Source organism: Papaver somniferum, chromosome 1, assembly GCF_003573695.1.
Source record: "Papaver somniferum cultivar HN1 chromosome 1, ASM357369v1, whole genome shotgun sequence".
NCBI lineage: Eukaryota > Viridiplantae > Streptophyta > Magnoliopsida > Ranunculales > Papaveraceae > Papaver > Papaver somniferum.
This window is the reverse complement of record NC_039358.1, coordinates 190,617,227-190,644,066: the sequence shown is the minus strand read 5'-3', so window position 1 is coordinate 190,644,066 and position 26,840 is coordinate 190,617,227. Positions and strand designations below refer to the sequence as shown.

At 35.7% G+C, this 26,840-nt stretch overlaps 1 protein-coding gene and 1 long non-coding RNA gene across 2 annotated transcripts; both read left to right on the top strand.

Annotated features, from left to right (window-relative positions):
* The first annotated feature begins 286 nt into the window (after positions 1–286).
* Positions 287–3,671, top strand: LOC113310467 (cell number regulator 6-like). Its single transcript, XM_026559162.1, has 5 exons — positions 287–427; positions 563–673; positions 1,208–1,322; positions 2,653–2,918; positions 3,167–3,671. Exons 2-5 carry the CDS (start codon positions 563–565, stop codon positions 3,410–3,412), a joined length of 738 nt encoding a protein of 245 aa, XP_026414947.1. The 5' UTR covers positions 287–427; the 3' UTR covers positions 3,413–3,671.
* Positions 1,329–2,209, top strand: LOC113310473. Its single transcript, XR_003341159.1, has 2 exons — positions 1,329–1,667; positions 1,766–2,209. It is a non-coding gene; the product is annotated as an uncharacterized LOC113310473 (long non-coding RNA).
* Positions 3,672–26,840: the final 23,169 nt, after the last annotated feature.

Below are 26,840 nucleotides of genomic sequence, written 5' to 3'. Positions count from 1 at the left end.
GTGGTACTCTGATAAAGGGGTCATGTTATGCCATGTCTTTGTGGCAGTGGCGGAGCCAGAGTTTAGAAATGAGGGGGACTAAAATAAAAATTTTGAACATTTGTGGACTAAACATTAACATTTAGGTGGACTAAATCCAAATTACATCATAAGACTAAGGGTGCTTTTATAGTTTTACATATTTTAGGGGCTAGAACACGCGTTAGGCAACCCTTGGCTCCGCCCGTGCGTCGTGGTAAAGATAATACGGTAGTGATGGAGAAGAAAAATCAACTCCTTTGATTGTTTGACTTCGGGTGGAAGTAAAGTAATACTTTGGTCAACACCCACCGACAAAGTCTAGCAGGTGTGGTTGCATATGTAAAAAAACCTTGTTGCTCTTCTTGATTCCCTAACGTTTCGAGTTTGTTCTCTCTCGAAACCCGAGGTATCACTCGATCCGACCCTATCCGTCTTAATTAGTTTCCATGTGATTTCAATCCAGAATCTCAATCACCAGTGCTTACGTTTTCATTATTGTTTTTAATTTATTCTTTTTAAGAAATTGTTGTTTGATAATCAGATGGCGGATGGGAATATTCAATCACGTTATGTGAAGTTAACTAAAGATCAAGATGCAGTTGCTGAAGATATTCAACCCGGTGAGCTTAACCAACCTGTTCATGTACCTCAGGTTTGTTTCTCTCATTTTCACTTTTTTTATTTTTTTTATTTTTTTTAATTTAATTCTTCCTATGTTTGATCTAATATTCTTGAATCATAGTTTGATACATTGTTGTGTGGGGTTAAGATCTGGTGTTCTCGATTACTTATGCAACTTTTTTTTTTTTTAATCAGCAAGTTTGATTTTTTGTTGGATTTTTGAGATTTCCTGGTAAAATTAGGGGTTTGATGATTTTGTAATCAAAATGTGAGTTTTACAATTTTGTTGATGAAATTGAGGTTTATAAATTTTCTGATGAGAAGGGGGTTTTCTGATTTTTTTTTTTTTTTTGTGAACTTAGGGTTTTAGGGATTTATTCTGATAATGTTGATTTGTTTGAACTATATGTTTTATGCGTTAGATCTGGTACTCTTGGGTTTGTAATTTGTTTGTATTAATATTTTTGATCTATTGATTTGGGGTTGAAGTGCGGAAATTTCATGAAGAAGGGTTATTGGTTGTAAGTGCTGATTGATTTGTGTCTCTGTTAAAATCGGGGAGCAGTTAACTGTTCACAGATGTAACGAGTGTGGTCAACCCCTTCCTGAGAGTTATGAACCCCCTTCAGATGAACCTTGGAGCACTGGGATTTTCGGCTGTGCAGACGACACTGACAGCTGTAAGTTTTCTTCTCCATTTTACTAGTAGTGTAGTTCATTGTGTATCGTGCCGACAAATTGTAAGAGTTAGGGTCCTATTTACTTGTGATTTGTTCTTATTTAAAATTGCAACTTACAACTAAAAATTTGAACTGCTCATTTTGATTTAACAGTGGTGGTAACTATGTTTAACCAATTTCCCTGTCAATTTTGGGGAAACACAAACATTTACTGGTTATCTATGGCCAAATCCAGTGCTTCTTTTGTTTCCTTTTTGCGTGAAGATTTCTCTTGTTGGAAGACAAGTTCGCCTAAGCCATAACCTTCTTGACTCGCCACACCTTTACTATCTGAACTATGAACAAGTAAGCAAATAAATGCAAGAATCATGTCAACTCAATCTTAGACATAGTTAATGTCGACTTTGTTCTAGCTTACGCACTTAATTGCTCTTTGACTTCAGCCAGCTTCGGCTATAGAAGTTACGGGTTTGAAACAGATTTGATGATCGAGTTTTCTATTATGGGACATAATTATAGGGAAAGGTTGATTGCCTCCTATGTGGTATTTTTTCTCTGTCACTTTTGTGCATCTTGATTGTTCTTATACTTATTAATTTTAATTCACACCTGATGCCCTGCAAATAGCTGAAATCATTAGCAACCCAGGTGCTTCTGAGGCAATCATGTTCTCGGAACTATTATACAACATGTTGTCTTTTGACTATTTGAACTAAGCAACCCAGGTGCTTCTGAGCTCTGCACATGGCTGAAATCATTAGCGGTCTTTCCTTTCTTATGTTATTATGCTCCGCGCTGCCTAAATTCCTCTAAAGATTTATAATTTAGTTCTAGGAATTGGAGCTACAGATGCAACATGTTGTCAGGCTGTCAGCACTGTGACAAAAGAAACCTTGAAAAAAAAAATATAGTGCACCAGACATGGTAGGCAACCATGAAATGTCACCCAAGGGTATGAGCTTTTAAGGTCTTCAATAACATGATCAGATATACATCAAATAAAAATCTCCAAGATCTTCACTGAACTTCAGCACCCAGCCTTGAGTCCAAATGCCCAATAATTAGTTAGTGAACCCTGAAACATGACTTGGATCAGTTTGTACATTGGAACAAAATTGTTTGTATAGTCGAAACATGGATGATTGATGTGGAAGTCAATATGTATGAGTAGCTAGTTCTTCCAAGGCACTAACAACCATTTCTCGTGTCTTCCTATTCTGGTTAAGTAACCTTATAACCTTTCTCACAACAAAAATATGTCTTTTGTAGAGAACATTTGCATCTTCACAAGCATGTCTTATTCCCAAACCCCTATTGTTTACTTCTACAGGTTGGACCGGATTGTTTTGCCCATGTGTGTTGTTTGGGCGTAATGTTAAAAACTTGAGGGAAGACATCGAGTGGACTAAGCCTTGCATTTGTCATGCCATCTTTGTTGAAGGTGGTATTGCACTTGCAACAGCAACGGCAGTCTTTCATGGTATTGATCCGAGGACATCGTTTCTCATATGTGAGAGTTTGATGTTTGCTTGGTGGATGTGTGGTATCTACACTGGTCTTTTTCGACAGTCGCTGCAGAAAAAATATCATCTCAAGGTAAATTCTGACTTTCAAATGTAATCTAAAAACTGAGTGCTTTAAGATTGTAGTCCCTTTTTACTTTTTTAGGATTTGTTTCTTTTCTCTTTCGTTCACATTTACTTTTGCTCACATTCTTATTTCTTTTGTATTCCAAGATTTCTTAATTGTCCCAATCCTGGAAATGCTGTTTACTTGGTTCACCTGCAGATACTCATTTTCACTTTTCTGTCTCTGATTCCCTTTACCTTTGTAATGATTTACAGAATTCCCCCTGTGATCCCTGTATGGTGCATTGTTGTATGCATTGGTGTGCTATGTGTCAGGAGCACAGAGAAATGAAAGGACGGCTTTCTGATAACATGGTAATGCCTATGACCATCATCAATCCTCCCCCAGTTCAGGAGATGAGTGCAAGCAGCAGCCAGGAACCTGCCACAACAACTGCCTCTGCTAATGGTGGTGCTGAAAACACTAGCACTAGCACTAGTTTGGAGATTCAACCATTGTAGGAACTTCTTCTTATCTACTGTATGTAGTACATAAGCCAAAGGAAAAAAAAAAGGAACAAATGATACTCGGAGTTCTAGAAATTAGAGATTTTTCTGGGTCTTGCTCTGTTTTTGTGTTTACTCATGGATGGTTTTATATACAAACTATTGTGCAGCACTCTGGTAGTGAAGCATGCCGCCGTGACAATCACCATGGATCAAACAATTTTTTCTAGAAAAGGTTCGGTTCAAATAGATTTTCTTCTTTCTTTCTCGTTTATTTCTGTGAACTTATAAAACAAGTTGCATACGTTTATTAAAATACTTGAAATTTATAAAAAAGATTTAGTTTAGTGAAATTTTGCTACTAAAGGTTGAATATTTTTCTGGCTCTTGTTCTTCTTTCGAAGGAGTTGGTAAGAAAATTATTTATTTTTGTGGGCACGTGAACGTAGCAGCTAGGGAAGATTTTTACTTGTTTTTGACTTCTTTTTTTTGATTCGAAAACAACTTATAAGCAACCTAATTTACATAACTTAAGTTGATAGATTTTTGATCTTCCCTAATAATTTTTCTAAAGTTATTTGGGATATCAAAAGAGTATTCAAAAGAAGATCTGCCAGGTCTAGAGTTCTTAGCTATTACATGAGCAGCTTTATTAGCCGTTCTCTTCACATGTCTTAAAGAGATACCAAAAAAGCAAGAAATAGTAGATACTAATTGTTGCATATCTTCTATGATTCCAAAATTGTTCCACTGAACTGAAGATTTCTGCTGGTTGATGGAGTTAATTACATTCAAACTGTCCCCTTCCAAAATAACTTGTTGAAATTTACGGTCTCTAGCCCACAGTAAAGCTTCTTTAAAGGCCAAACACTCTGGCATTTTCTGGATCTACTCCTCCGTTGAAGTATTTCCCTCTGATGGCCCTGCAGCTGTCTATAGAGTCACGAATGATTAACCCTATAGAGTAATCAGTGGTATCATAATCAAAAGCAACATCTATATTAATTTTAAAAACTCCCATGGGAGACGGAGACCATAATTGAACTTGACTCTGATTATTCATAGTGATATCAGCAATGCAACAGTTTACCATAAAGTTAATAGAGCTTGTCGTGTAGAAAATATTTTGATTTTTATTCCCAAAAACTTTAGCACATCTATTCTTCCAGATAAACCAAGCAGTTGTCATTAGAGTAATGACCCAGAAATTCCACTCATGTAATTGACTATCAATAGAAGGATGAAACCAACTTGATATCCAATCACTAGCATCCACATCTTGACATTCTATACTAGCAATATTAACATTCATAGAAAGCCGGATGGATTTAGAATGATCACACTATATGAGCAGATGTTGAAGAGTTTCATTCTGTTGAGAACATCTTGGATAAAGAGGATCTATATCATGTTTATAGCTGCTTAATTTGACTTTACTAGGAACTATTCTCCTAATACATTTCCATATAAACAACTTAACTTTGTGAGGAACCTGCAACTTCCACAATTTACGCCATCTAACATTTGCAGAAGAAGTAATATTGGAACTTAACTTGGGAGAGGTTGCTGATAAGGCTCTATAAGTATCTTTGACATTAAAATCTCCATTTCGACTAGGTTCCCATATTAATCTATCTGCACCACACTGAGTAACATACATTCTTAAAATTAGGCGGGCAATATCATCCGGGAACAAGTCTTTGACAAGTTGTTCATTCCATCTTCTTGGATTTTGGAGCATAAGATCAGAAACATAAACTATTCTCGCAGGTTCTCTGAAAGAATGTTTTTGGGTTGGAGGGCAATCTAGTCCTGTTACCCATTTATCATACCAGACTAGAATTTTTTCTCCATTCCTAACATCCCATCTGTGGAATTGTTTTACATAATGAAGCCCTAGTTCTAAGCCTTTCCATATCCAAGACGAGTTGCTAGAGAAATCTTGTAGATGTAAGAAGCTACAGCAAGGAGAGTATTTATCTTTCATCATTTTCACCCATTGAGTATGATCTTCAGTACACAATCTCCAAGCAAGTTTTACTAAGAGAGCAATGTTAAACCTTTCTAGATTTCTAAAACCTAATCCCCCCTCATTCATGGAGAACACAAAGAATTCCAAGCTATTAAGTTCACTCCTCTATTTGACTTATGTCCTCACCAAAATTTTCTTTGCATCATATCCAATTTTTCAATGACTGTTTTTGGCAGTTTGAAATTACTCATATAATGAGTTGGAATGGAGTTAAGAACAGACTTTACCAAAGTTGTTCCTGCAGCTTGATTCAGAGTCTTCGAAATACATCCCTGGAATCTATTTTCATAAGAATCCTGAATAGATTTGAAGGAACTTGTTTTTGAGCTACCCAAAAGAATTGGAAGGCCTAAATATTTATCAGATGAGCTTAATTGTTTAACTCCTAATTTCTCTCTGATCAATAATTTTTCTTCTTCTGACAAATCACCTGTAATAAATGCTGATGACTTTGAGAAATTTATTAGTTGACCTGACAGACCACAAAACTTATTCAGACAGCTCTGAATTTGATGAATACTTTCATTATTAGCATGGATACTTGTTTTTGACTTTAAATATTTAAAATATAAGATGAAGATACAAAAACGAAGGGAAGAGGATAATAAACTATGCAAGCAAGGGTCGGTGGAAAGTTGGTGTCACTGCTGACAAAACATATTTTAACACTTGCAGACCCTTCTCACCATATTGGGATACCCGTTACTGCATAAATTTCTTATCCAAGACGAGAGATTATGGTACTTGACAGCAAGGTTTGAAAAGAGGAACCAGAAATTACTGTTTAATCAAGTATAGGAGAAACGGTTAATGTGTAGTCCAGCATTAAAAAAAAATAATCGCTGGTTCAAAAACATGTTTTTGGACCAGATTTTTTATTCTCTCATCCAGTACACGTGAGAGTGATTTGAATCCGTAATTTGCGTATACCAAACGTACCCTTCTGCAACTGTATATAACGAGGTAATGAAATTCGAGCTTCGAGCTCTATTTATTTCCATTTTTTTCTTCATCTCAGATCCAAGTCTCTTGCTTCTCTGCTGCTGCGTGTTTGTGTCTCTCGATCTCTGCATCTGGTTGTGTCTTTCAATTAGGTTCATCTGTGATTCGAATTAGGTTCATCTCAGATTCGAACAAGGTATTTACTATAATCATCTTTCTCTGCTGCTGCTCTGTTTTTTTTTCTTGTAATATGATTTTTGTATTTTTTGAGATATGTTTGTTCATTAGAAAGATCGTGTAGTAATTTTGTTTTTCTTTTGATATAGCTACAGTTCATTAGTATGTTTTTTTTTTTGATATGATCATGTGTCTCAAAATATATGGAACATATTCATTCATATGCATTGTACATATTCATATGTATTACAATGTTTGTTATTTATCCTACATTACATACAATACGTACTGCATATTGCATGCTCTTTGTTATTTATCCTACATTACATACCAATACGTACTGCATATAGCATGCTCTTTTTTATCCTGCAGTACATGTCAATACATATCAAAATGTATAGCGCATATCCATTCAGAGACTCAGTACATGTCAATACGTACTGCATAAAACATGTCAATACATATCAAAATGTATAACACATATCCATTCAGAGACTCTTTTTTAGATGTAGTACATGTCAATACATATCGAAATATATAGGAAATATACATTTAGAGACTCAATATATATCATTTCGTATCATATCAATATGTATATTATCAATCGTTTTTTTGGGGGTTCGTTAGTTTTTGGATCATTTTTTACAGGGTCAACATGTCTGCCGTTGCTCACGATTCAGATATTTCTTGCTACTCTCATGTATACCACAAGAAATACCACTTTGGATATTTGGTTACATCGTCTTCGACTTTAGACGATTTGAAGTTTTCTATCTGTAGTACGTGGAGTTGGTTGACTCCATCGACTATTGTTATTAACTATGTTCAGAATGAAGTGATTGTTCCTGTTCTTGTTGATGTATCGCTCCAAAGTCTTGTTGCATTATATTTTGCAAATAAATTGGCTTTCTTTGATTTGCAGGTGGATGTTATTTTAGCTGGCGGATCTAGTTCTTCTGGGCATATGGATGTTGACAGTAATGTAAATTTAGTTGTGAGTGCAAAAAACAGTTATTTGAAAGATGGTAAAGAGGTTCCAAATGTGCTTATTTTCAGATGGCTGGGAGGACATTTTTGAGGATACAAAACAACTATTTATGGCGTATAACTTGCGAAAAATACTGTTTAAGAACTGGATATAAGGTAAAGAAGATGAAAAATGACCTTGAGAGATTCACCGCCGAATGCAGCGAGAAAGGTTGTTCATGGAGGCTTCATGCAACTATCATTGGTAGTTCTATTGATGTTTTTAAGATAAAGGAACATATGGGGAGGCACACATGTGGTGGTGGTATATGTTGAAGAATCCAACTGTTACGAGGAAGCTTATGAACAATTTAATTCATGAGCGTGTCAGGCACAACCCTCTCATAAATCCAGCAGATATTGTAGATTATGTTAAAGTTGGGGGCGGGACCAACATCAAGTATCACCACGCATATCACGCACTTGAGTTGTCACATCAACAGATTTTTAGTAACGATGTCAAGTCGTACACTGATCTTGCGTGGTGGGTGAATGCAGTTAGGGAAACAAACCCCAGGTCATATATTGATTTTGATTACAACAATGCAACAAAGAGATTCAATAGACTTTTTATTTGCTTTGGAGCTTGTAAAGAGGGCTACAGATTGTGTTGTCCGATAATATTCTGTGATTGTCCATTTCTTACTGGGACTTTTAAATGAGCTCTCATGGAGGCAACATATCTTAAGGCAATCAAGGTAACTGGTCTTTTTTTCAAGAATATAAAGCACAGTTTGGCTAATTTAGCCTATGTAGGTGGTGGTTGAGATTTACTGTGCTAATACATAAATCTACGGCTGTAATTTCTCCCATAAAACTATCATTTAATGACCCATTAAGAGAAATATAATACAATAAATATAGTAAATGATTAATAATAAATGCCTAACTAATTAGTGTTTGACACTAATTGCTGATAATAAATTCTTAATCAATTCCTCATAATAATGTTTTTCACTAATTGCTCATAATAAATGATCTATCAATTTTTCATTATAAAATTTTCCCTAATTAAGTTAATAAATTTGTATCTCCATTTATAAATAATTTTGTTAAAAATAAAAACAATATATTGCAAGTGCCACAAATACCAAGACAAATGTTCTACACATGGCTATGGTTTCGGTGTGCTGACATTCACCACCTTAGGGGAGCTAGGGGACAACACAATTGCATTTCTGAAGAGATTGAGGAACTGCCTAATTAATCAAGATGCCAACCATAAAATAGGTGGTTCTCTCTTTCATAGACTTGGAATTGTTATTCAAAAAGGTGTCGGCGCCCAGCTTGTCGCTCGGCTGCTTACTACCGTTGTGTAATGACTCTTTCCTATCTCCTTCCCTGTGTAATTATGATTGGAGAAGGGATTTGTGTGTTGTGAAGGAGAGGTTTGTCATTTGCACGAAGAGAAATGTTTTGAGGCAGTGTTTTCACAGAGTCAATTTCAGGTTTCGGTATTATTTTCTTTGTTTCTTCATTGATCAGGAAAGAAGGCTTTGAACACAGTTTGAGGGTTTTCTTTAATAATCTTCTTTATTGGTTTAATTTGGAATTTGATGTATGGTATTTTGAGTTTTCATTCTGTTTTGGAATCTTAATCTCCCATCCATTAAATCCTAATTATTGATCCTTGTATTGTTTTCCCTGCATCATTATGCCTAGGTTTACTAGGTCTGGTCAGGCACATTGTTTGAGTCCCATATCTCAAGGATTTGATACTCAACCTGCCAATAGTTTTCTACAGTGTCCTTTTAATGGTTTTGATGGTTTTAAAAATGGTGTAAGGGGCAGGGGTTTAGCAAGGAATTCTTTTTTAAAGCATTTCAATGATATACATCTAGTCAATGGTGAAGAACATGATAGGTGTAGGGACAGAATTATGCATAATTGCGTAGTTTATGCTTTATGGGAAGAGGTTATTTTGCAACTCAAGATGTGGATGTGTACCAAGTGTATGCATCTTCAAGCCTGGAGTAAGTCTTGCAAGGCTCATGAAGGAAACAACATTTCTGCTCCTTTAAATGGCAGGGAGGTAGATTTTTTTATCCATGGCATTGCAAAACCACTTGATAAGGTAAGTTCTTGTTTTGCTGGAGATATAAATGATGATGTTAGTAGGCCATGTCTTGATGTGTATTTGTTGGATAAGGTTTTTCAGGCTCAATTTCATACTATTCGACATATACCTATCAAATGCAGGCTTAGTTTCTCTAGGGCTTTCAAACAGACTATGGACACAGTTATACATAATCCTTTAGATACTTCTTGCTGGATTAAGCTATTACTTTTTCCAATATGCATTTTAAAAAACTATTCCTAAGTGTAAGGATGAAGAGCGGTCTGGTACGCGTAAGAGATTACAGGTTTCTTATATAAATCAAGCTCTAGCTAAATGGCGTGACACTGATGGTTGTATATCTTTGACTTTGGATTTATTAGTAGAGCTTGATACTTCAACAAAACATAGGGTTTCATCTCATAAGGACAACCAGTTAGATGTCAACCTTAGACTTTGTCGAAGGAAGTTAAGTCAAGGGTCGTATACTACGGCTATTAAGGTTCTTACCTCTAATGGTGTAGCCCCTTTATCTGATAACACTTTGGAAGATTTGCAGCTTAAGCATCCTCATGCTCCGCCGCCTACCTTGCCTACTGCGCCTAATGAAGTTGCTACAACAACTGCTAGTTCAGATATGGTTCTAAGCAGGATTCGAAGTTTTCCCAAAGGTACTTCATGTGGCGGAGATGGACTTCATGCCCAGCATTTTCTAGATGCTCTTAGTGGGTCTGCTGCAGCTGTTACGGATGACCTCCTAGATTCCATCACAACAATTGTAAATCTTTTATTGTTTGGTAACTGTCCTCCTCAACTTGGTATGTTTTTTGCTAGTGCACCTCTTACGCCATTACTTAAACCTGGTGGTGGTATCAGGCCTATTGCAGTGGGTACCATATGGAGGCGGTTAGTATCTAAGGTTGTTGCTTCAGCTGTAAGTAAAGACATGTCAGTTTATTTGAGTGATTTTCAATTTGGCGTGGGTGTTCCATGTGGAGGGGAAGTTATTATACATTTTGTTAATCGTATCTTAGATGGAAAATGTAATTTGAATTCCATGTCCATGCTCTTAGTCGACTTCAGGAATGCCTTTAACCTAGTGGACAGATCTGCCATGCTGCGTGCAGTTAAACATAAGTGTCATAGCATATATAAATGGGTTGAATTCTGTTACACTTCCCCTGCAAGATTGTATTGTGGTTCTTCTACTTTGTCTTCTGCCCAAGGTGTACAACAAGGAGACCCTTTGGGCCCTCTTCTTTTTTCTTTGACCTTGCATCCCATCGCGCTGAAAATATCTCAACAATATATACTTGACTTGCAGGCTTGGTATATATATGGTGGTAACATTATTGGACACACTAATGGTTTCGAAGGATTTCCATATCATCAAGAATGAAGGTGTTGCTGTAGGGCTTGATCTCAACATCCAGAAAACAGAACTTTTTTGGCCTTCTATCGATGAGAGGAGTACTCAAGTTGGTGTTTTCCCAGCTGATATTGGAAGACCATCTATGGGTGTTAAACTGCTTGGTGGTCCTGTGAGTTTGGACCCGTCTTTTTGCAGACAACTTGTTCTTGATAGAGTGCACAAGACTACTCAGTTAATTGAGGCAGTTCATAAATTAAATGATCCATAAAGTGAATTGCTGCTGCTTAGAAGTTGCACAGGTGTTTCCAAACTCTACTTTACTTTGCGTACTACTGACCCTTGTCATGTGAAAGATGCTCAACTTGTTTTTGATAATAACCTTTCAAGTTAATTGAGGAAATTGATGAATGGTGATGGTCCGGACTATGGTTTATTACAACAAAGGATTGCTTCTTTACCCATTAGAGATGGTGGCCTAGGAATTTATACTATGTTTGATACTAAGCAGTATTGTTATTTGGCTTCTTGTTCTCAGACTGTATACTTACAAGACGCTATTCTACAAGGATCAGGCATTCAAGTCAAGGGCCCAGCATATCAAAATGCTTTTGACAGTTTCCAGCAGGTTTGTGGTATTGATTCGTCACAACTTTGCAATCTCATTACTGCCCCTCATCCCATGCATACATTGGCAGTTCAGTATTTTGCAGGCGTGTGTAAGATAATGCCCTCTCTGTTTAATATGTCAAAGCGAGATTTAGTTCTTTGGCAGTGTAACAAGACTGCACATGCACAAGACTACCTTCTTGCTATCCCTGATGATGGTTTAGGACAAAAGATCGGGCCGCGTCAGTTTAGTGTTGTGCTTAGCTACAAACTTGGTATCCCCTTGTTTACTGCCAACAGTTATTGTAGTTGCTGCAATAGGGACATGGATGTTTATGGCGATCACGTGCTTCATTGTGCCAGTGAGGTTGGTATTAAATTTCGTCATGATATTGTCAGAGATACTTTTGCGGATATTTGTTATCGTGATAGTGTACCTTAGAGTTGAGGCAGCTTTGGGTTTCCTATCTCGTGATGGTGGTGATGCTAGGCCAGCGGATATCTTGTTCTACAATTGGGAGGAGGGTCGTGATACTTGTTTTGATGTGACCGATGTTTCGCCTTTTGTTGGGGGTCTTGAGCAAGCTTTTACACCAGGTCTCGCCTTGGCTAAAGCCGTTGAGCGCAAGAGGGTTCAATATCTTGATATCTGTAGAACCAATGGATATAGTTTTGGTACCTTAGCCTTTACTACCTTGGGTGAACTTGGTTTTGAAACTATTGAGTTTTTGAAAAGGTTGAAAAACTACATAGCTAGACATGATGTAAATATTAATGTTGGTAATTTTCTTTTCATTAGAATAGGTTTATCCATTCAAAAAGGTGTTGGAGCTCAACTTGTTGCTAGGTTCCCATCTAGTTTCTTGTAAAAACTTTACTTTTATTATTATTATTATTTTATTTTTTATAAAAAAATAAAAAAATAATAAAAAATAAAAATAATAATAATAAACCATATATTGCAATAGTAGGTGGTGGAAGCGGTGGCGTAGGCCGAATGGATCACTAACCTGATAATATCAGTAGATATTAGTTATGGCACGGGTTAATCCTTATAAACACATAATTAACCACCAATCTAAGGAACAAATACAAGAGACCTGGATCTGTCCGTTAACTCATTTAATGGATCAGTTTAGGTTTTGGTTATGCAATCCCATTAAGCAAAATCAATACTAATACTTTGGTACTTCACTTTCTTATTATTATCATCCAACTACAACTACAACTACTACTTACGGGAGACTGGGTTCCTTCAAAAAGGGAAAAATAAAAAATTACCATGTTCAATCTTCTTCATCAAAATGTACATCTCTAACCAATCAAACTATTCCGTTGTAATAATATTTAAAAAAAACCCTTTCTTTACACTGCTTCATGTATAAATTTTTGGGATTTCAAACTTTTTTTTAAAAAAATTTCATTTGTTGTATATTTAGACGAAGTATACATTTTCAAAGATAGCCTACTTGATTGTGATAATCTCATGATTGAAATTTAGGGATGTAGGTATTCTGTTATTAGTCAGATTATTAAAATCTGGCTATCGCATGTCGCCAGGTTTTTAATATATTCACAACCTTTTGGTTTAGAAATGTGAGGTTTTCTCAAGTACCAAATTTTCCTTTTTGTTTAGACTTTTGTGGAAGTAGCACTTTGGTATCATCTTGATAGATACACCTAAAGAGAAACTTATAAAATTATTTAGATTACACTTTATAATTTGAGAACCGATTGGTATTTACAAAATGATCATATACGAACACCCCGTTTTTCAGGCTTCTGTTTCTAAGTCCAGAAGGATTTGACTAGAAACTATTTTCGATCAATAATCTAACATAATTATACGTAATTTATATAACACCAGTGCTTAAACCCTAGGCAAGTACATTAATTTATTGTCGGGGTTTGTTCAACTTAAATATTAGTATAAGTGTTTTACTAACTGGTATCTCATTAATTTCTCATGATGAATGATATATTAATTTTTCATTTCCCTTAATCAACCTAATAAATAAATAATTTTAACAAAAATTATATCAAAAGACATTATTAGTGGTAGTGGAGTAAGTAGGGGTGATAGAAGCGGTGGTGGGTGTTAGTGAGTGGTGGATCGGTGGAGTAGTGGAGGAAGTAATATTAGTGCTGGTGGAAGAAATAATGGCGGTCGACGGTTTTTATGGTGGTGGGTATCGGTGAGTAGTTGTGGACAATATTAGTTTTGTGTCTATACAACCCGAGTAATATTGTATTGTGAAAAATATAATTGGTTATTTTTAGCACGATAGACACATGTAGATACCAAATATTTCAAGGATGATAACATATCATATTGGAAAAAATAATCATGATTAGATCACCTAAACGGTACTCATGCTATCTTTAGTGCCCGATTGTATAAATCATTTTTTTACTATTAAATTAAAACAAAATGTAACAAAGAAAAAAACATAATTGAATAAATTAATCGACGATTTAATTTTGTTCAATCTAAATTTTATAATTGACGTTTGTGATTAATTAAAATTAAAATTACGCAGAATGGTCTACGACGGGTGGACGTCGCTGGTGGTGGTGAAAAGGGTGGTAGCAAATTATTTTGTGGTGGTGGAGGGTGTTGTTGAGTAGTAATAGACTATGTTAATTCCGTTTTACCACAAAATGGATAACATTATAGAGTTTAAGATGTGGTTGATCGTTCTAATAATAAAATAGACTCGGTTAGAATACATGAAAATTAGAAACAAAAAAGAAATAATTAAAAAAAACACCGGAATGTCACGTTATATGATAGCTATAACTGAATGTCATGAGTCAAAGTCAGTACACAAAAATTACTTATTGTTGAGCCATGCCGTTACGACACAGGTTACACCGTACCTAGGTATTCTTTTCTTCCTATTTCTTGTTCTGTATTACAAAGCAAAGTATCACTAAGTTAGACAAGATAAAGAGATGTCTTGATTTTTCCTGCCAATTAATAAATCCACGTTTGAGGTCGATCCCATGAATACACGCTTTAATTGAGAAAGAATGCATTACATATTCTCTTCTCCTCATCTCAAAAGTCAAAATCAAAGCGTAGAAATCTGGTCGACCGAAAATAAAAAACTTACCTTCAACTAAAGAACTAGATCTCTCTCATACACCCAGTAGGAGAACTGGATTTTAAAAACTCTAACTCCTCGCTTTTAAGTAAACGAAAATCAGAAAGAAATTGAGACGGAGAGATAGATTGCAGAGAGGAAAAAACTTAAATCCAAAAACATACTTCTGATCAATCTTCTTTCGATCTTCTTCCTCCTAAACATACATCTATGAACAACCAAACTACTCTGAGGTAACACTTTTTGAGAAAATTCTTTCTTTTTACGCTGCTTCATGTACGAATTTTAGGGGTTCTTTTATTGAATTTCATTTACTGTATATTTAAATGAAAGTATACATTTCCAAATATAGGCTAATTGATTACGATAATCTCATGGTTGAAACTAAGGGGTGTTTGTATTTTTTATTAACTAGATTATGAAAATTTGGCTGTTGCATGACTCCGGATTTTGGGTTTCAATGTATTTGGAACTTTTTGCTCTATAAAGGTAATATTTTCTCAAGTACCAATTTTTCTATTCTATCATGTTTAAACTTTAGTGGAAATATCATTTTGCTTTCATCTTTATAGGGACATAGAGATAGAATTAAAAGATTATTCTGATAACACACTATAATTTGGCAATTGGCTGGTATTTACCACACACACACATATACACACACACTCAAATGAAAATGGTAACCATTTTCTTGGTATTCTCAATAACTTAACGATATTTTCAGGATAAACCCATCCTTTAATTGTTATCTTTTTTTTAGGAAATCAATATATGTCGCATAGACCTTGCAAATTTTGAAAGGAATTCTGAATTATGTCCACCTAGGAAAACACAAAAAATAATAATGAAAAGTAAAGCAAAAAAATGGTGTATGGCACAACTAATTACCATCAATGTCATTAAAAACTTTCTTGATATTCAACACGCATCCAACATAGTCTTTTCAGACATATATTTCAGCCATTCGAGGTTTTTATATGATTAATAAGAAACATGACACCTCTTACATATATTTTTGTTACATTAAATTGAAGAAAATAATGTTAATGATTGTGCACTCTTATTATATTGTTATGATAATACTATTTTTTTTTTTGGAGAAATGGGTTTAAAAAAGGGTATAGCTCTAATCCAGGGACCATGAGTAAGCATGAAAACAAGAGGAAACTTCTCTCCTCTAAATAAGATTTCATCTTGTAGAGTGACTTCATAATCAGTAAACTTATATTTTGTGCACCAGAAAGCAATATCTAGAAAGCGAAAGGGATAGGTCAGTTTAGGAATCGACTTTTAGGAATACAATAGTTTTTTTTATGAGAGACAACAACTAGATAGGAGCACTACGTTGATTGGGTAATTCAGTCTCAACGTAACTAAAAAGGGAAAAATATATGCAAGTACTAATATTTTGATTTAGTGTAAAACCATTATACAATATTTTTATTTTCTTTCTCAATTTTGTTCTTTACGAAGAATTAGGAAGAATGGGCTATGTTCTCCACTATTTTTATATTTATTGGTAGTATCACAAAGATTTGATTGCAATTTAAAAACCGATAGAAAGAGTAAGGAAGTTATTAATTTTCATTTTTTATTTTAAACATAAAATTGTGAATTTCAGTTTCCAAAACGAATATTTTTCTCACATGAGCAATTATGTACATTAAACAATTTGTGTCAAAGAGATGTTACTTGGGTTAGGCGCGTGCAATACTAATCAGTTATGGATCCATGACCTTTTTTTATTGTATTAGATAGATTTTAGACTTTTGAATTGCATTTTCTAATTAGTAATGTGAATGTAATACCGATCAATTATTAACTAATCATGATGTTTGATCTATGAACTTCCTTTATACGCAGTATAAAATTTCAGACTCCATTATTGCTAACCATAAAGTGTTAGAATTTCGAATTGCATTCACTGACATTTTGAATTCCTGTTTTAATGGATTGTCTTATGGAATCACATTTGGACTTTGTATGCTCTAATTATAATGTTCCATTTATATATCAGTTGTAAGGGGCCTATAATTGAATTTCATCGCCAACTTCTAGCACCTTTCAGCTATATGGTGTGAAATTTTTGTGGCCTAATATGGAAGTCCTTATGTGAATTGAGTTACTTTTTTGACATAACATAAATTGCTTGAGTTGGTTTCAGTTAAGGACTATTGATTAAGGTGTCATAGTGTGCCATTTTTGGGTTTCGCTTCAAAGTTCAGGAGGATTGGATTAGGAAACCACTAATTCTTGATAGATAATCTAACATAATCATCCAAAAATTTATATAATGGCACGAGTTAAATTCTAGTTTTCCATATGGTAGATCTAATATAATATGTATTGTCTATTTCTGTAACAATACAAGGACATATAACTAGTACTGTCTATGCTTAAAACAAAACAAAAAACAGAACAAGGACTACATGTTGATATGTAGTGTTTGGTAGTTAGATTACTCATTGACTACAATACTGAAAATGAGTATACTACTACATATTGACCTTACTGAGTATGAGGTAAACCATACTGCATGTCAATATGTAGTGTCAGCTTTTCACATACTCAAGCAGTTGGTTATTATTTTCCTTTTAGCAGAAAAAAAGACTACATATCAACATGTTGATATGTACTGGTTGTTTTCCTTTTAGCAGTTTCTTAACATAGCTAATAATTCCTTTTGCAGGTTTTTCTTAACATAGTTTCAGCAGAAAATAATGACAATTGGGAATGGTTTTTCAAGAATCTGAAGGAAGTTGTGGATGACCGCCCTATCACTTTTATGAATGACCTAGGTGAAGGGTTGGTTAAATATATTCCCAAAGTGTTCCCTAATTCTCATCATAGCTATTGCTATTTCCACTTGGGCCAAAACTTACCTATCGCAAATTCTGACGAAAAGTATAAAGAAGTGACCGATCCTTTCCAAAAGGCAACATATGCGCTTTCTCCTGCAAGATACGAGGAACCTCTTCAAGAAATGTTTAATTTGGGAAGGCCATGGGTTGTTGAGTACTACCTTCCAAGGGAAAAATGGTCCAGTGCGTTCTTCAAGGGCTGTAGGTATGGTCAGACTTCTTCAAGCGTTGCTGAATCGTTTAATAATTGGATTAACCGCGAGAAGAAGTTACCTGCATGTGCGTTCCTTGACAAGATCAGGTTTGTATCAGTTTCCTTTGTCACATTACAAGCTTATATGTAGTGTTAAGATTTTATTAGTTTTTTTGTAACAGTACAAGCATGTATGTTCTTGTAGTAGGGTAAAAACTGATTCTACTGAAATGGTAAATTGGGTGTGCCGCCGAGAAACGAATCTAAACCCTAAACAAATGTACTACACATGAGTACTTTAGATTCGAGTGATCAATCTGTACAATTCTGGCCTAAACCAAGAAATGGCTGTTCCAGTCTTGCTTCGGTCACAAAATGAAGGAGAAGGGTTGATCTTAGGGAGGCAAGCGAAGAAGGTCTTGAGATCAGAATGATGAACTATGAAGGTGTGGCCGTTTTACGACTTGTATCAGAATGTGGAACTTGCTTGCGAAATGTAAGCTATAAGTTCTTGGTGTTTTCCGGATACTTGTGTTAATAACATTGTTGTTTGTTGAAATATAATGAAAATCTATGTATACAAGTCATAGTCGAACCCCCTGATCTCATAGGAAGTGGAAGTAGTTGAGTAATGAAGAAGTGGGGATCGTGTAGAATGGTGAAAACCACGTCCCTACTATGAGGGGAAGACTGGTTGGTTTTATTCCCGCTCCTTCTCTACTATCACTAACTGTCCGCCTTTCCTGACACTTTCTCGTAAACACTGTAAACCGCTAGAAAAATACCGTGATGAACATCCCCCCAGTTTGTGACATATTTGATGTCTCGAGTATTTTGTAGAAAAATATGTCGCAAGTTGCTGAGTGGGTCTTGCTTGCAAGACCTAATTATTTCGACCAATCACGTGCAAGCTAGGTGGCGGGCAGTCATATGTGCCATGTCAAGCCATGAGACTTTCCGTAAAAAATATCATGCAATGCTCTTAGGTTAAATAATTAAGTTATTTGTGAAATCGATATTCATGAAATATCGTCTGTATTCGATGCATGTAAAGCATCGCTTTTAAGAAAGCAGCTCAAAATAGTCGATGCTCATGAAGCATCACTGTATAGCCTGTCTTGGTTAGTCGCGGAACCTAATGTCTTTAAAGGAGCGCAGCCAACCATCTTTGAGAAGCTGTCAAAAGACGCTTGGGCATGTCAAGGGCAAGTCGATCGACCCTCATGGAAGAGGGACGTCCGGTGATCACTACTACACCTTATTGGTCGCCCAAAATTAGATCTAGGACGCTCAATTTGGCTGGCCAAGTTGGATGGCTGAGATGATTTGCGATAGTTATTGGCTGCCGTTGAATTTATTTAAGACCTTGTATGAAGCGTGACTAGCCTACTTTGAGCAGCTGCCAGGAACTATTCGAGCAAGTTGAGGATGGGCTGGTCGGTTCCCATGGAAGAGGGGCTGCTAGCGATCACGTCGGCATCTCATTGGTTCCTCGAAATCAGATCTAGGCCGGTCGATTCGGCCGGCGAAGTTGGATGGCCAAGATTGCTTTGTGGAAGTTATATACTGTCGTTGATCGAACTCGAGGCTTTTAAAGCCGTGTGGTCGGCACTCTTTGGGAGATCAGTTTGCGACATTGCTGTAAGGTTTGAAGCAATGCGATTGGTCGGGCTATAGCTGAACTGCCGATGAGCATATCTGTGCCTCGCCATTCGCTTAAAATCAAATTTGAGCCGGTCAATTCGGATGACGAAGTTGGACGGCCACGATTGATTTAAGACTGTTCGATGAAAACCTTTTTCATCCATGTGGGTGTCCTATTTTGGCTAGCGGGTATGGTTGTTGCTGGCAAGCTAGTAAAATTCCGATTGGTTGGAATAAAAGTGGGACCCGCCGATGAATACCATGGAGTTTGTTTGGTCGTGCTAGGATAAGGCAAAGCTCGTTAAATCGTGCGGTCATGATCGTTTTAATCCTGACATGGACAGTCTAGATTTGATTTCTTAAGGAATTAAGTGTGTTGACCAGCCAACTTCCATCTTTAATTAAAAGTGTAGGCTGCACATTTAGAGCGATTTGATTGGTCGGTGGGAAAGAGAGGGCCACCAGGAAGCAATATGGGCATGGCCGGCTGATGGTACGGCGGTGCAAGCTAGGGCGAACCGGTCGGTGAAGTGGCGCGGCCGCCCCCCTTTTGCTGCTGCCTTTATTTGCAGCAATTCCTTTTATCTCTTGTTTTTTCAACTTTTGGTAGGATTTTGCTCCTACTAGTCCATGGTGGATCAAATTCCTAGCTTGCATAGGTTTAATCTCGACCAATAGGGCTCGAGATATTGCGCAGGTCAGAAAAACCTAAGTTTTGTAAATTGGTAAAATTAGGTTAAAAAAATTGAATTTTGTGAGCTGACACAAAATTAGTCAAATTTGATGAATTTTGTGTGTTGACACAAAATCACTAGTTTTATTCTCAGAGAGCAACGCAGTTCTTGTGCTTCCGATTGAGTATTTTCATGCAGATCTTAATCCTGACACTTCAAGAAATTCATGATACTTAGCCGCGAGTCGAAATTAATTGTCATGTCAATATTAAGAGTTCAGCTGGGGAACATAGCATAGAAAAAATACTCCGCAAGCCATACATTAGTGAATAATGCAGGCGGGAGATAAAATTTACAGAACATCTGGGATTTTTGCAACCAACATTATTCTTAAGTAAATTTCATATATAAGTATAATGAATTGGTCAATACATATGTAAACAAAGAGGCATAAGCACTCATCACCTTTAAATGACTCTCTTTCTTTGGAGAATGACGTCACATTAAATACAGGGTTTTACAATTTTAGCTCTGAACTAAAAACCACCATCAGCAGTTCTGTTTCAAGCATGCTCCACTAATCTACGTATACTCTAGTATAAGAGACTTGATGTTTCTTGTCGTGTAGGCTACGTATAATGGATTTGATGTCAGAACGTCATGAAGAGAGTGTTTTGATGAACCCAGAACTGTTAACCCCTGTGTATCAAGCCTTGCTTGAACTACACATTCAAATTGGCCATCCCTGGAAAGTCATTCAGTCACATGCTAACCTCTTTGAAGTGTATTCTCCAAGTTAGCATTTACCCCTAATCTCTATCATCTGAATTTTAGTGAGTTTTTTTTCTTTTTTCTTTTCTTTAAGTAGCATGCTCTGTGATGTGATATCCACCAAACTAGTATCTTAGGTGTACTGCAGATAACATATCAACATGTACTGTGTAGATAATATTATGATAATTTTAAAGTATTGATAAAATTAAATATTCTATAACAATAAAATTATAGTTTAACATTTCTATTCTTCCTCACATTTTGATGACATTACCATTCTTTCCACCAAATATTATTTGAAAAGCCCACCACGACAAGTCTACTTTGCAATGTTTTGATTCGTCAGTACCAATTGAATTTGCTTAAGAACAGTTTCTTTTACAGTATAAATATTATAAGTGTATGAATATACTATTTTTGTTGTTTCTGAGAACTTTTTGGTTTTGCAATATGTATTGATATTGAGCTTTCGAATAATGAAATATGTCGTTAAGTGTCATTCACCATCTACGGGGATCGAGGGGGCGCCTCGTTATTAGTAATATTTATATAGTAGTGTAAATATGTAAAATCATTTATGTGGTGTAAGTAAATACCACTACATGTAGTAGTAGATACTGATATCACATGTCAGTGTTGTAGTGTAAGCATCTTCCACTACGTATTGATATGTAGTAGTATACTGACATGTAATATCAATATGTAGTAGTATACTCATTGTCAGTATTGTAATCAATGAGTAATCTAACTACCAGACACTACATATGTACATGTACTGATGGTTTTCAGGCACAAAAAAGAAAATATAAAATTCAGATGATAGAGATTATTTTAATTCAAATTATAGAGATTACATTTTAAGGATAAAAGTAATCTAAGTATCAGACACTACATATGTACACAGAGTAAACAAAGTATCAGACACTACATATGGAAAAGTAATGATGCAAATTAATTTTTAGTATCTGCCAGACTACTTTTAGCACTTAGGATTTTCTTCTGTCAGTTTCTGAAAAGGCGAGGGTACCCAAATATACCTCAAGGTAAAAAAATTCCTATCTATAAGTCCTTTCTTCGAAAGTGATTGTCTATGGACTGAGTCGAGACAATACAACTAATCGGTTCACTTCGTGTGATCGTCTATGGATACGAGATCGAGAAATACAACAACGAAGTATGTTTACTTGATAAGAGGTTCAGACTTAACCAAACACAATATGATTACTATCAAGTAAATAGGAATTAACGTTTGTGTATTTTACTTCTAATTATAATAAAAACAATTATAATTGCGGAAATAGAAAAGTAAAAGACACAACAAGATTTTGTTAACGAGGAAATCGCAAATGCAAAAAAACCCCGGGACCTTGTCCAGAATTGAATACTCTCAGGATTCAGCCGCTATACAAAATCAAACCATCTTCGTATAGTTGAGACCAAACAACTAAACCTATAGTTCACCTAGTTCCGTGTATATTCCCACGCCTCCAACTTATGAATAAGTCACGTACTTGGAACAATTCCTTTGGTTCGTATTCCAAACAGTAAAGGAACAACAAATCTGTTTGGTAGCAACTCTTTTCAACCAAGTGATGTGAGTTCGACAAAGGCTCTTCTGTTTATCTCAATAAACTCCTTCGTCAGGTTCTTAGATCTGTCTTATTCTCAACTACCGAAGCAATTGTTAAGATTTTGCAATCAATACTTTTAATCACAAAGAATTGTATTGATGCCGATCTACATAACTAATCAATCTAATTTAGCACAAGAATAAACCGATTATAGTTGGATCCTCTATACCGAAACAAGTATTGTGCACACCAAAGATTATGAACCCCAAATCAGAAATCTTCAATATCTTCTTTGTCTTCAAATCTTCTTAGATATTCAATAAACACCTGCACACAACAACTTGAATCTCTTGTAATCAATCACGCATAGAACGGAGTCTGTTAACGATGGATTATCACAAGACGTCTTTAGATCAACAAACAGTCTAAAGATCCTTGTCTAAACTTTGATCTAGTTTGAGTAAATCTTATATCAAAAGAGAAGATTCTCAAGCATAAACAAACTAGGTTCAATCAAAGTTCAACCACCGTTAGTCAATCAAATCAACCGAAAACAAAAGATAAACCGCAATTACCTAGTTTCCTACCAACGGTACTTATATAGCTTCTCAATCCCAAAGAAGACTTTAAACTGAGCGGCCGTAAGAGATTTCGCCTAATTAGGTTACTCTCCTCTCCGAATAGGCGGCTTCACCAGTAACAACACAACCGAGGAAGTTTGCTGTCACGAAGGATTAGTTTGCTAGAAATGCAAACGTCAAGTATTTATAGACAAGGAAGTTTGGACACCAAGGAATTTCCAAAACTGAAAATATTCTCAAGATATGCAATATATTTCAAATTCGGTTTCCATAATTCCTAGAAATGCTCTGTCCAAGATAATGACTGAAAATCTCTTTGGAAAATCTTCAACTAGTAAATGCACATTATTAATTCTCATTTTCCTAAAATAAAATTAAAAACCTTAAATAAAAGATTCTCAACTTATTTATCTTTCGATCCTGGGATTTTCTTCCTTTAGCTATTAAGGAATAACTTTGGACAATAAAAGATAAACATTACTGTACGTGTTCAAAGTATGTCGACATCCTTACTTTGTAAGTCCTCTTTAATACTTACAACCTTGAAACCGATTTGCCACACTTCCAAACAAGTTTAGAATTGGTTCATCTGACTTTCAAGAACTATGTGATTGGTCAAGAAAACTCAATCACAATTCATGGGTTTAACGGTTCTACCAAAATAAGTTTCGGTTCTACCTCCATGTGAGTACTGTGCATAGTCACACTAGCTTTCCAAAATTCGGTTGACTAGGTACTAGGATTGGTTCCCCACATATATATGGTATCTAACTTGTATGTGTTGCACATGTCCATAGGATCGGTTTCCCTTTCTTCTAAAAACTTTTGGAACCTCATACAAGGATCGATTTCCCTTTGTGATGTGCACCTTTTAATAGGATCGGTTCCCCTTTACCCAGAGTCGGTCATACACAAAATCACAAACTCGATCATACCATCTCAGGTGATTACTTAAGATCGGTTTCACTAATAAAAGTCATACCATTACATAAGTCAGGCCTTTGTGAATAGTTTTACCAAGAACACAAACAAGTCAAGAGCGGTTTTACTAATCACACATATTGGTTGTTCACAAGATATGCAATAAAAAAAAAATCCAATAATGCCTGGCGATTTCCTTTTCGATTCACGAAACAAGTTCATGAATTTACTTCCTTAAAACACATGTAAAACATTGTTTCCTAGGATGAAATCCTCACCTCATACCCATACATAACCACAATAACATTTAAACGATTATGTCGATGTCTTATCTACAAAGTTTAATGGTTAAGCGATAAACCTCGTATTGTATTCCTTAATACTATGTCTATCTAGAGTGTTCATGCTTCGCAGTTTTGTTTTCAATATGCACAACTTGAAAGATACGTCAGGGAATGAAACAGTTCAAGTCAAATATCACTAACCTCAAGTAGAAGGGTGATGTTTTCGTTGTAGCTTCTTACTTATCACTTCTTCAAGTCTTCGCAATACTTGTAACGTATCATATCCTAATACTTTCAAGCTAACCTATACAAAGTTGACTCTAGTACATAATCAAGCGACTCTTAAATGAGTTTTGATTCACTAAAATATGACAACCAAACTTGACATACCAACGCTTGGCGGGTTCAACCGAGCTATGCTCTAACAATCTCCCCCTTTGTCAATTTTAGTGACAAAACTCTTACAATCATATGGATAAACAAATTACAAGAATTCGTTAAACATACGCTTGATTCCGGAATTCAACAACACAATAACCTGTATACATTCAATCCTTAAATGCAGATGTTGACATTATAATAACAAAGAATATTACTCCCCCTAAAGGTATGATAGGTGGATTTTATCAATCCACACGTCTTTGTTATTCCTTTGTAATGGTATGTTACTCCCCCTTAGTCTATGCTTTTACTCTTTCGCTAGATAAACGTTTAAGCACAATTTTCCTTTCCCTTAGTTTTTTGTTTTTGAAGCATTTCATTTCCCTTAGTGATACCAATCAATATAAAATCAATGCCAATATCACTTGTTTACTCCATATATTTCTCCCCCTTTTTGTCACAAAATGACAAAGAAACGAAAAAAATAAAGGACAAACCGAAAAGAATCTTACAATCTCAAAATAGACTTGCAACTTATCGAGTTAAGCACGAGGGTTCCACACACCATTTTTGATAACCAATATCAAAACCGAAACTACAAAGTAATTTGTTTTCATATGTTATCAAGGAAATAATTGCCCAAAGCAATTTTCCCTAATAGTTTAGCAAACCAAAAATCTACTAAGCACCTTAGTTCCTTTGCTAAAACGATTGTACAAATACAATCGTTTGTACAAATACAGTCGTTTGTTCGATAAGACCAAAATAAAGATAACTCTATTTTTCTCATCAGGTTCTAATTATCCATAAACTTAGACCTTTAACTTTTAAACAAGACAAGTATGTGAGGGAAAAATATCAAATCGCTACGTGGTGCAAGATTAGGAGTCGAAGTACCCTACTAAAATGTAACCAAATACACTATGTATACCCAACCACTTTGTAGATGGTAGATTTTCGATAAAGGATAAAATCGTAAACTCATAATTATACTAAGCTCTGATTCAGCAATCAGACGTGAGTATCGAGACACGGATCTCTCATCGAATTCTCAACGGAGAGTACTTTCTCTCAGAGTACATGTAGATATGTAGTCTCACGACTGGACAACGACATATCTCATGAATACTTGTAGATGGTGGATTTTCGACAAAGGCTAAAATCGTAAACTCATAATTATACGAAGCTCTGATTCAACAATCAGACGTGAGTATCGAGACACGGGTCTCTCATCGAATTCTCAACGGAGAGTACTTTCTCTCAGAGTACATGTAGATATGTAGTCTCATGACTGGACAACGACATATCTCATGAATACTGTATACTTTCGGTGATTATTTCTATATAGTATCACGAGATGGACGGATCCTAGACAGCTTGCTCTGCTAGTATAGAGCGATAACATCTTCAGGAACAAACAACAAGTTTACCCTGACTATATAAAGGATATGACTTACCGACAAGCTCATATCGGTATAATTATGCTCCTAGACAGCTTGCTCTGCTAGTATAGAGCCACAAAGTTAATTATTCCTAATTAAGATTAATTCTGCCGTGACATTCACTACTGAATTCCCAGAATAATCTATTATTGCTCCTATTCCATGGTCGAATCCACGACTGGTCCCATGGAATGGCAATAACAATTGCTCCTATTCCATGGTCGAATCCACGACTGGTCCCATGGAATGGCAATAACAATTGCTCCTATTCCATGGTCGAATCCACGACTGGTCCCATGGAATGGCAATAAACAATTGTTCAGATTCTATGATCGAATCCACATCTTGATCTCATAGAATAGCAATAACTATATTATCTCATTACTCCGATTTCATGATCGAATCCACAACTGGTCTCATAAATGGTAATAGATAAATCTCAATTACTCCGATTCTACGGTCGAATCTCCGATCCCATGGAATGATAATGCTCACTTTATTATTCTGAATTCGTAGTCGAATCCTCAGATGATCTTATGAATTAATAATAAACATCTTATTGCTCAGTTTTGTGAATTATTCTCCACCGAATTCCACAATTAGTAATAAATAATCAACAACCGGGCGTCTCAGCTACCTCTAAGTAAGCCCCGATTCAAATGGTGAAGGTGTATTCAACGAAGATACACTAACAGTCACCGCAGGAACGAGTATTTCAAAAATACAACGAAACGATGAACCTATGCAAAATAGAGAAGAAAATAATAAATAATTAAAAATATTGACCAGGATGCTGGGA

What these genes read in the sequence shown, in the direction of transcription:
- LOC113310467 (XM_026559162.1), top strand. Translation starts at nt 563, where the DNA reads ATGGCGGATGGGAATATTCAATCACGTTATGTGAAGTTAACTAAAGAT. An exon ending in TGCAGACGACACTGACAGCT is followed by an intron (nt 1,323 to 2,652) that starts GTAAGTTTTCTT and finishes TTACTTCTACAG; the next exon opens with GTTGGACCGGATTGTTTTGC. An exon ending in AGAAAAAATATCATCTCAAG is followed by an intron (nt 2,919 to 3,166) that starts GTAAATTCTGAC and finishes AATGATTTACAG; the next exon opens with AATTCCCCCTGTGATCCCTG.